The sequence below is a fragment of the Euprymna scolopes genome, chromosome 12 (assembly GCF_053919585.1).
Source record: "Euprymna scolopes isolate OS-2025 chromosome 12, ASM5391958v1, whole genome shotgun sequence".
Lineage (NCBI taxonomy): Eukaryota > Metazoa > Mollusca > Cephalopoda > Sepiida > Sepiolidae > Euprymna > Euprymna scolopes.
This window is the reverse complement of record NC_136493.1, coordinates 106,160,298-106,172,797: the sequence shown is the minus strand read 5'-3', so window position 1 is coordinate 106,172,797 and position 12,500 is coordinate 106,160,298. Positions and strand designations below refer to the sequence as shown.

Genomic DNA, 12,500 nt, shown 5'->3' with positions numbered 1-12,500 from the left:
AACTTTATCCGCCAATATCAAATTAAAAGCTCGAAAATATGTATGAAGAAATCACATCAGCACTTTATCTTTTGAATCATACTAAGTACATTTGTCGCCGGTATCCTCTCCCTCGGTAATAAACAAACAGCACTATCAAGATCGGTTAGATTGTAAATCGGTTAGATTATAAATCGGTTAGATTATAAATTTATATTACGCATTTATCATAAAATATTTAATGATTATATTTACATATTATATATTGGGTGCTAAATTCGATGGCATAAGTACTAGAGTATGTTCAATAATTGAATATAACCCCCAAATCTATGCAACTCCCAGATTTGGGCCACTCTATGAAATCCTTATCAAGATTGATTTGAAAATATACACGTAAAAGGAATATGAAAGTATGTTCTTTATTTATAAGGACATGATAGAGATAAACTACACCAACATTTGAGGTAAAGTTTCATAATTATAAATAAGTTTTCGTTTATCTCCACATAACCCCATTGATATATACCAAGCAGTTACAAACAATGAATAAAATATTTGTTTATTATTATGTCATTATACATCTCTTGCGTGTAAGTCGAAACTGTGAGGGTCACAGTCCATAGAGCCCAATTTAATGGTTAACAATGTAAAACTGAGTGTGACCATGTGCATATTTGACATTCTAATTTTCGGTAAGTATATGATCCGTAATACAAGCACATTAATATAATGGACCAAACTAAATATTATACGAACGAGGAAATATGTCAACATGAAGATTGATGTAGGATTGCTATTACTAAAACAAACAAATATATGTAGAACATTAAACTATATTATGCCATCGATTTTCTGAACACCCTGAATGTGTGTGCATTTTAGGAGGTGTGAGAGAATTATATGTGTGCGTATTGTGACTGGGGATATGGTGTGAAATCGCAAATATGAAAATATACAAAAAATACGTAAGTCGCGTGCAACATTCGAAATATCATAAAACCATAAACACGATAAAAACCACCAACACATTAGTACCATTCTTTTTAGGATATCTAGCATTCTTACCAATATCATAGTATGATTTTCCTCGCATATAAGGTAAATACCTTTATGAAATCAGCTGCATGTTCCCGCGATTTGCAGAAGGAGTGAAAAATTCCCTCTTGCTTTTTATTACAAAAACCTGTGTGCTTTCTCATTCAGGAAAATACGAGGTACTGTTTATTCCTTTTTTTTTTTTGGAATTAATAAACGTTTTGGTATGCTGTTAAAAGTCTTCCATTGTAGAATTTGTTTTGATGTGTTTTTGTGTGTTGTGATTCCTGATATTGAAGATATATTCCTGTTGAATCCATTTGGCATCTTTTTCGTAAAAAATATGTATCCGTTTTAGTTGACATTCGAAATGAAAACACTTCCATTCCACGTCTTCTGTCTTCAGTCCCTCCTTTGTAGAGCTTTATATAACAATATTTATTAACGTAATTAGGACATTTTCATTACGTCTTCGTCCATTTGCTTTTCTCTCTCGCTCTCGCCCTCCTTTCTCTCTTTCTCGGAATTGAACGATCTACAGCCAAACCTTTCAAAACAAAGAAATGTCAGGTATTACACCCTCAGTAAATAAAGAAGACAATTAAATTATTACGATTAGGAATAATGAAAGACGAACGTATACAGCGCATTTACCCGCCGGTCTTCAATGAATATTTTTTGTTTTACTTTTTCGGAGTAAAATTAGTTAACGATGTAATTCACGCATGATGAAAAGTAATTTCTGGAAACAATGTAATGTTTAGTAAGATATTTAATTTAGTTTAAATATCTTTTAAGAGACATTACTAATAAATTTACATTTTAAATCTTAATACAGCATACGGAATCGAAAGTAACGTCCCGTATACATTGGCCTTTGATTTTAAAATACTACCAAGGAATGATATGTATTGCCCACCAAATCTTATAAATTACAAACAATATTCACTTTAAAATACTATTTCCGAATATTTAGAAACGTGCCCACTTGTCTACGTCAGTTTGCAACAAACCCATTTATCTGTTTCAGATCTGTACAAGCATAATTTTCCAGGGGAGGGGAATTTGGCTGTGACATTCAGTCAATATTACGTATCAAACAGAAAACCGTTGCTAAATGTCGAGCAATACTTTCATAGTATAAATAAGACGCTTAATCGAAAGCAGGATGTGGAAACAATTTCATAAACATGATTTAAGGGGAAATATGAGCCGTATACATCCGTCTCAGAATAATCAAGGAAATACGTTTAATTAAATTATTAAATTATTAAGCAATTTGGAGGAAAATACACACAGCAAAGTGTAAACCGTTTAAGTGTTAACATCCAGAGAATACATAAAGCCCTATTATCATTAATAATTATATTTATTGAAAATAAAACAAACCAATAAATGTACGAATTACAGGTTTGTCTATTAAAAGTATCAGAAAATCTGAGCAGGATTTAAATAATTTAAGATAAGCAGAGTATTAATAATTTAAGATAAGCAGAGTATATAATTAACGTATTAAGCTCCTTATTTAGCAATAACCATTTTTTCGTTGGTTTATTTTTACACACACACAGACACAGACAGACACACACACATATATTATATATATAGATATATGCATATGACTATATATATATATATATATATATATATATATATATAGAGAGAGAGAGAGAGAGAGAGAGAGAGTTGGAGAGATTTTAAATACCTATTAGTAAATATATATATATATAGATATACATATATATAAATATATATATACATATATGCGTACATATATACATACATATATACAAACACACATATATATACATATATACACGCATATGCATTTACCTATATATATACACATATATATACATATATGTACACATATATACATATATATATATATATAGATATAGATATATATATATACATATGTATATACATATATATATTTACACATATATAAACATATATACACATATATACATATATATATACATATATACATTTGCATATATATATACACACATATACATATATACATGCATATATACACACATATATATATACATGCATATATATATATATATATATATATATATATATATTACACAGTGATCACCACTTATCAAGGCACGGAAGCCACTCAGGGATAAGGGTTATTGCAAGTACATTACGTTAGTGTGGAGATTTGATGAAGTGTTTACTTAAGGGGGCGGTTCATTAGGAATTTGTTAACGTTGGACTTGCAAATATCCAAGTTGTAGTCCGGTGGGAAGCAGGCAGACTGAACAGAGTTCCACAGGCGTGCAGTTCTAAGAAAGAAGTTTTGTTCATGGAATCCGCGTTTTGATTAAGGCACAGATAAAGAGTGGGGGGAACTTTGGACAGTGGATGCAGCTAGACGGGTGTGTTTCGTGAAAGATTAGCGAGGGGGGATTAGAGATTGGAGTTCAGACGAGCACCTGCCATGGAAATAACGATAAAACAAGAATAGGCTCGCAACGTCCCTTCAGTGTGAGAGAGGTTGCAGGGTAGAGAAAAGGGCATCCCCTACTAAGCCATGAAGTCTATTTTGTACTCTGTCAAGGCAGGATAGGCTGTTTTTAGAAGCTCCTGTCCAGATATGGCAACAGTATTCTATCCTTGGACGTACTTGGCTTTTATATAGATAGATAATTGCATCAGTAGTGAGATATCTTCTGGATCGGTAGAAGGATCCCACCATCTTTCCAGCGACCTTGGCAACTGACTTGATGTACGTGTTCCATTTCAGATCAGGAGTAAAGGTGAAACCCAGAAGCTTGTCAAAACATGGGGCCTCACCCAGACGAGAGCCATCCATCACAATTGATGCCAGATGGGGATCAGACCGTTGATGATGTAAGGATAGGAGTTTGGTTTTGGATGCATTAAAGGAAACCAGCCAAATCTTCCCCCACTGAACCACGCGCTCGAGATCAGAGGAGAGAGAATCAGAGAGAACTTTGTCATTTACAGCCTTTGATGTTTTGCCGTAGATGGTCGTGTCATCAGCATAGATGTCAACGAATGATTTAAGTATGTGTGTAAGGAGGTCATTGATGTAGACCAGGAAGAGAGTTTGGGCCCAGTATTGACCCCTGAGAGACTCCAGCATTTATATTGCAGGCCTCCGGTTTTGTCCATCTACCACTACTCTTATGAGCCTATCGGAGAGAAATGATTTAATGATTGAGAAAACATTTCCAGTTATACCGTAGCTGGAAATCTTGTGAAGTAGACCCTTATGCCATACCTTACATGCATATATATATATATATATATATATATATATATATATATATATATATATATATATACACACACATACATATATATATAAATATATACATAAATATATATACATATATATATATTTACAGACATATGTATATATATACATATATATATATATATATATATATATATATATATATATATATATATATATATATATATATATATATATATATATATATATAGAGTCTGCTTAGTATACACACAATATTTGTTACACATTTTAGTGCATGTTTCTGTGATGTCTAAATCCAGGGGTAACATCCAATCAGTCCAAAAACAGAATCGAAATTAAAACAGATGTCAGGATAATTTTGATGTCATTAGGATAATTGAATGCTATCTACATTTCTAGAGAAGTTGGCATGTATAATTTGTGAAGGTAAATAGTAGTGTTTCTTGTGTGAGTGGTAGGGAAGGGGTAATGTTTACCGTGTATATGTTCTCCTTAGTATGGAGGTGTTAAGTGATTCCTTTAGCTTTGTGGATACTTATAACCCTTCGTATTAAATTTCCCATATCTGAGTTTATTGGTGGCGATTTACATTTCCTTTTACAAGTCATTTTATTTATTTATTTATTTGATTTATAAAATTAATTTATTTTTATTTTCTATTTTTTTTATTTGGTAATTGGGGTTTAGCCTTCTAACTTTAAGAGTAGAGGTGAAAGACTAGAAGGTCTTAAGCAGCTAAGCTGTTCATAGTTGGAAGTGTTAGAAGTTTATTAACTGGAGGCCACTTTTCTTGCTTTGATCTAAAGTACATTAAAACAAATGTAACCCTGGCGCCCGTTTCAATTTCGATTGTTTAGGTCGGGGAAAGTGCTTCCCTGATAGTGGGCTACATTGAAACATGTATACACATATCTAACCAATAATGTTTGTGTAATTAACAGACTATATATATATATATATATATATATATATATATATATATATATATATATATATATATATATATGAACTGTCCGGCATTGAGCACTTTTTAATAATCACATCTAGGAATGCAATCGCTATATATATATGTATATATATATATATATATATATATATATATATATATATATATATATATATATATATATATATATTGTCCAGTCCAATTACCATGCATTTAAACAATACTAGCACCTTATACCAAACGTTTACTATAGATACCTAGCTTCCCCCTCCAATTTTAGAAATATCCCAGTCGATGACACAGAAAATTTAAAACACTAAAATGAGTTTTAATAGTTAAAAATACTTCACGTATCCTATATAAGAATTACACACCCTATTATAAATAGTATTGTCTGAAACGGCCATATATATATACATACACATATATATATATATTTGTGTGTGTGTGTGTGTGTGTGTGTGTGTGTGGCTATATATATATATATATATATATATATATATATATATAAATATATATATATATATATGTAAGTGAACGTGTCTGTGTGTGTATCTGTGTGTCTGTGTACATTTCCCTACGAAATAACTCTGTCAATTTTTAGTTTACAGACTCGAATTTTGATATACAAGGAGTGAGATTTGGGAACATCGATCTGATCGGTTTTTGGCCAGAAATTTTGCGATAAAGGGGTCAGAGTTCAATAATTTGACCACTAAGAACTCTTCCAAACTCCTCCGACAATTTTGGGTTTACGCACTTGAAATTTTAGATATAGCCTCCTTCGACATGGATCTAACTTAATAACTTGATTTGACCATAAATTTTAAGGGGTGATAATAAGGATCAATTTTTTTTTTTTTAAATGAACTCTGTGGTATCTTCACAATGACTCAGAATATAGCTGGTCTAAATATTTGAAGTTTTACATAAAGGGTATTCAGAGATAGGGCAATTTTTTCATCAGTTTGGGTCGAAAATTTTAGTTATTGATATAGAAATGTATGTATGTATGTCTGTTTGCATGTCTGTCTTAAACTTCAATAGAGGCGACGGATTTTACCAAGATCAGAATCGTTTTAAATTTCGACCGTTCATACGATCGTTCATGCGACACATATCTAAAAATTGGCTAAAAATATTAATATCTTCTCCTTAAACTGGCACTTTCCTACAGGGGGGGTACTGTTTTCGCCGATATTTTTTAAAGTTATCCTCTACATTAGAGTATCTAGCCTTAATTTAAAAAATGTCGTTGCTGGTTTGGCTGTTGTCGTAACAGCATAAGCGTTAGGTTTTACACCGTTCGTTTCCTCCTTTTCCGTACGGGTTCGAGTCTGCCTTCCTTCTACCACATTTTTTTTTGCTCAACGTACACATCTGAACACCCGGTCAACGCCAGGCTGAAATGCTAGTATATATATATATATATATATATATATATATATATATATATATATATGTATATATATGTATATATATATATATATATAAACACAAGTAGTTAATAAAATATGTCAAAACCACTTTGAAAAAGATTTAAAAACATATTTCATTTTAAAAAGGAAACGCATTATATATATTATAAATAAATAGATACTCCTTAATCCGCGGAGTTTCGAATAAATACTTTCCTTCTAATCAGAGGGTAGGATTTAGCAAACTGCGGGATCGGATTTAATCGCCCAATTTCTGGCCAAAAACCAATCACATCGATGTTCCCAAATCTCAGTACCCTGCATATCAAATTTCGAGTTTGTAGACTTGAAATTGACAAAGTGATTGCGTAGGGAAATATACACACACACACACACAGACATACGGACGCCTTCACTTTTGTAGATATGTAGATATATATTAATATCTGTGTGTGTGACAATATGTATGTACATCCATAATATGCATATATATCTATAATATAAAGCTGAACGTCTGTGTGTGTGGGGGGTGGTGCCTGGGTACGAATAGGCTCCTATACGGTTGACTATTTAAAAAAAAAACTGATTACATATTATGATAACAGATGTATCGAGGGTCAGGAACGGGTATAATTGATCTTGCAGAACGGCTGTTCATAACAATTGTGGGGGTCTGCGATCGCGCCTGGCCCCCTCATTATTGAAATAAAATATGAAAAAAAAAAGGTTTACAAGGAGTTTTGATATAGTTACAAAAGAATACTTTGATAAGTATATTTTAACTTAAATAGCGATGGAATTATAAAAATGTTGGGGTGCGCGTTCACGCCTGTACTGCATGGAAACAGGCACACACGTTAACAAAGAAATTACATATCTATTTCCGTAAGTATATTTTGGTAATTATGTTTCAGTTTGAAGAAATATGGTATAATAAAATTATTGGGCGTTCGTTCGCGCCTGACCTCCATAGAATGTAAATATATCACAAAGTTGCAGTAGAGGGTCTACAATAACACAGTAACTTTATTTACCTTAGCGTTTATTAATTTTTTTGAGTTGACTAATATTGTATCGAATAAATTAACCTCATAAATTCACGTTCTTACTAAAGTGAAAGCCAGAAAAAAAAGTTGGAACTTCAGACAATTTTGCATAACTCTGTTTTTTCCTTCTCCACTTGGATTTGGCACTCTTTCGAAAATAGATAAATAGATAAATAATGAAAAATAAGAACGTTATTTATTTCATGTCAAAAGAATGAAAAAAACCTTGCTCACGTGATTATATGTCTTTTAAAAACATTTACATAACTTTTTTATTTTTATTTATATATCTGTTTAAGCTTTTTTTGTAAGTGTACTACAAGGAATTCAGTTGATTTCAACCCTTTCTGCGTGTTTTTTTTTTACATTACTATAGTACAACCCTGAATCCGACGGTGTAATACTACACCGCTCAATAATGTTCTGCTGTAAAAGGGCACCATTTACTTCTTATTCACATTTATATCGATTTATTGCTTAAAAAACTAACATAATTACGTGTTAACTTTTTAATATCCCAGTTTGCTGTTTCGGGTTATTTTACTAAAGTATTAAAGATTAATTATTTTTTAAAACTGTTTTTGTTTCTTTGTTTTTCGATATTTCGTCGATATTATTTTAGTAAGTGTGTTTAGCAGAAAAGCCAACAAACGACTACCCGAAAAATTTATATACAAGTACTAAATGTTACCATAGTCAACAAAATTCAGTTCATGTTTTTTGTTTGTTTTGAAATAGTTTTTTAATTCTCTTTACTTGGAATAATTTCAGCGACCCGAAATTAAAACGAAATTTGAGGCGAGAACTACTTAAATTTATTTTTATATAAACTACGCATGCCATAATCGAATATTCCTCAAGCACAAAATAACGGAAATCATTAAAAATGTTTATAAATATTCCTTACGTGTACGGAAATCTCTTAAATTGTTTACACAGAATGCTCAGGTGCCTTTCCTTCAAATTGAAAACGGGGCTCTCCATTTCAAAGTCGCTGCCATTTTGATTTTTTTACACCGATTCGTGAATTAAAAACATTATTTTACAAACTACTTAAAAATACAAACCAATGAAATTTTCTAACATAAAAGTTACTTTTATTGACTGTGGTAAATGTTATTTTTGTATATTTATATTATTATATATATAACATTTTCTCTTTTTAAGGAAACATCATTTTGTTAGTCATCCTTTGGCTACGAATGGAGACAAAGTTCATATAAAAAATATATATTTTCGCGAAAATAATCTTTACTGTCATCATACTTTGCATAGGGTAAAATTTTTGAGTATCAAAACCTATCTCTTTACGACCCCCTCCTTTTCATAACCTATCATATGTTCATCAATCACAGTCCATTGTCTGTAGGCTGTTTTTGAACCAAGTCAACAACGGGTACTTCTGCTAGTATATATATATATATATATATATATATATATATATATATATATATATATATATATGTGTGTGTGTGTGGGTGTTTTGAAAAGAGAACAACGAATGAATTTATGAAATAATCAACGTTTCGTCCCTATTGCAGAGGATATCTTCAGGATATTAAAAGGAAAACGGCATAAAAAGAAAATGACCATAGACCATACGAAAATGAAAAGAAAATAGTTTTAGAATCTTACCAATATCGGGGAAAAATATATGTGCGTGTATAGGATTGGTGAGTTGTTCCAATTTCTATATATACACTTTTAAAAATGCGTTAAATAAACATATACACTTTTTTCCTTTCTAAACTCATTCATTTTGTTGAAATATTTAAGGATTAAGGAAAAACGGTTAACCAGGATCTGTTTTGTTATTTTGTTATTTGATTATTATTTTCTCTATACTAGTGGCTAAATGGTAGAAGCCCTTTCTTTGCGTAATAGTATTAGTGTTTATCAATAGCGCTTATTCTAAAAGTCTTCTTTTAGCTCTGTCTATCACGTATTTTATAATTTTCGCATGATCTATATTAAATGAATGATCGTGTTCTGCACAATGCAAAAGAGTGCATTTAGGGCGTTACCACTCCTTATATCTCTTCTGTGTTCTTAGTTTCAATTTACGCTGTGTCTCACCTATGTACGCTTGTTGACAGTTGTTACATGGGACGGAATATGTACCGGCGTCGGATGTGAGGGTTTTGGGAGAGTGCTGTGTAGCTTTTAATATCTGTTTTATTGTTACGGAAGTTGTTTGTATCAAGTGAAAAACAAGTATATTAAGAGTGTTTTATTTTTCTGTCTGTTTATGGTGTATTTTCGTAGCTTTTTTCTCTGCGTAAGAAATTAAATAGGATGGGTACTGTAGTTTTTTTTTTAACATTCGTAATAAATTCGCAAAGAATGACAAGAACGGGGTAAAACGTAACGTTTATGCTGGTACGACCACCGCCAAACCGGAGGCGAAATTCTTTTTTTTAAAATTAAGGCTAGACAATCTAAAGGAGAGGATAACTTTTAAAAATATCATTATTAAGTTAGATCCATGTCCAAGGAGCCTATATCTAAAATTTCAAGTGCGTAGACCCAAAATCATCGGAGGAGTTTGGTAAAGTTCTCAAAGGTCTAATCGTTGAACTTTGACCCCTTTATCGCAAAATTTCTAGCCAAAAACAGAGCACGTCGATTTCACCAAATCTGAGTACCCTGCATATCGAATTTCGAGTTTGTAAACTAAAAATTGACAGAGTTATTGCGTAGGGAAATGTACACAGACACACAGATACACAGACATACAGATACACACACTGACACGTTCATTTATATATATGTATATAATTATACTTACATATATATATATATATATATATATATATATATATATATATATATATAATTAATCTTCGTTCATGTGTACATTAGATTTTGTTCGTGTTGAAAATAAATCAATCGGGATAATTTATTTGAAGAAAAAGTACGTGGACACTATTTTAACGTATATTTCTTTTGCTCGTAATGGGAAATAGATATTTCAAAATTATTTTTCGAAGAGAAAAATTAACTCTTTACATTCAAACATTATATAGAGTTTAGAGCATAAAATGAATTACTTTTCTACCGATATACAAGCAGTATAATCTATGATATAAATCTCAACTTCCTGTTTAAATGTATGTATATATCTCTGTATATCCGCCTAAAACGTTCGACAATAGCGACGGATTTTCACAAGATTACCATCGTTTTTAAACTGGATTCGTCAAACGCCACATATCGAATAATAGGCTAAAATAATTAATTCCTTCACCCGACACAGGACACTTTTCTACAAGGAGGGTTCGCTTTTTTTCGTTCATATTTTCGAAGGTCATCCCCTCTTTCCGATTGTCTAGCTGTAATTTCAACCTTCACTACTCATGGTTTTGCGATGGACGCAACGGAAAAGATGCCCCATTTTTATTCGCATTCTCTTCTTCCTTCGCGGTATGGGTTCGAGCCTGCTTTCGCACTTTTTTATTGCTAAAAATACACTTTAAAAGTCCCGGGAAACATCTGGGACTCAGACTAGTTTAAAAGATATGATAATGTTTCTTTTTTTGTTTCGAATAAACATGGATGTTTCAACAGTTGTGTATAAAACTAATTCAGTATTCCTATGCTTTTAATTTGTATATAGAAATATATTTCAATTTATTATCGATATTATTTACTGTATTCTTAGTTAAGCTGTATATTCCGTTCTTTCTATGTAGGTTTTCTGATTAAACCGTTACGTTGTTGCGTTGTGATTCCGTTTTTATTTCATCTATGTTTATATTTATTTACTATCGTCAAAAATGTTCCCCTTTTTTTTTCTTTTTTGTTTCTCTTCTTTAGTTATTAAATCTTAAAAATCAAATATTGCCGGAGCTAATGGATATTCCTCCCTTTTTTTTTTCTCTTAATCTAATATCACCTTTCCAAATCATAATAACCACTTCCGTCCAAATCTGACGAAGTTACTGGATCACTTATACGATTCAGTAGCGGAAACATGTGTAACTAAACAGATAAAACGGTAATAAAATAAAATATATATGTTTGCTCTGCAATAATATTGAACACCTTCTTCAAGTTTTCAGTATTTACTAGTTCTCTCGCTCTATCTCTCTCTCTCTCTCTCTCTCTCTATATATATATATATATATATATATATATATATATATATATATATTCATATATATGTGTTATTAATCAATTACTCATTAAATAAATGTGTTTAATTAAAGAAGTATATAAATATTATCATTAAGATGCCCTCCTGAACGCTACCAAAACGCTTATATCTGGAGTTATAACGCAGTCCTTTTAAAAATAAAACAAACGATTAAATACGACCTGATATTAGCTAATGGGCGAATACTGCGAAGCAAAGTTTTGTTTAAATCTATAAAAAACAAAAAATAATTCTACTTTGCTACAATTTTACTTGGTCGATTCCTATCCAATCATATATAGAAGTCACTTATAAAAACTGAGGGTTTAATATAAATATATACAATATCTATTCACTAATGTAATCTACATTATTATATAAGTAGATAATCAACATCAATAATAAGGATCAATGAATACAACATCCATTTCAGACTCTTAGGTATAGGCATGGATATTTGGACGTCTGATCAGATTAATTAATTTTTCTACCTACACAAATCTAATTGATAATAGAGATAGCGGTCTGATCCATAATAAGAGATTCTAACAAAATCAATTGAGGAAATTTCCCGTATATAAACCTAAATACAGAAAGTTGGACTATGAGCAGATACATTGGCTTGCATAATTATAATTATTTTTTCGGTGACAACGTAAACTTTAATGCAAAAAATAAA

General features: G+C 31.1%; 1 protein-coding gene across 6 annotated transcripts in view; it reads right to left on the bottom strand.

Moving 5' to 3' along the window:
• Positions 1 to 12,500, bottom strand: part of LOC145291447 (uncharacterized) — a 551,809-nt gene that overhangs the window by 24,199 nt on the left and 515,110 nt on the right. For 4 of the 6 annotated variants that reach the window (XM_080137303.1, XM_080137302.1, XM_080137304.1 and 1 more), the window contains one exon: positions 1,048 to 1,564. The exons of the other annotated variants lie outside the window; for them this stretch is intronic. In XM_080137303.1, the coding sequence (XP_079993429.1) occupies positions 1,553 to 1,564 (12 nt within the window). In that variant the 3' untranslated portion in view covers positions 1,048 to 1,552. Of the gene's footprint in view, positions 1 to 1,047; positions 1,565 to 12,500 lie in introns of those variants that run through there. 6 annotated transcript variants of the gene reach the window in all.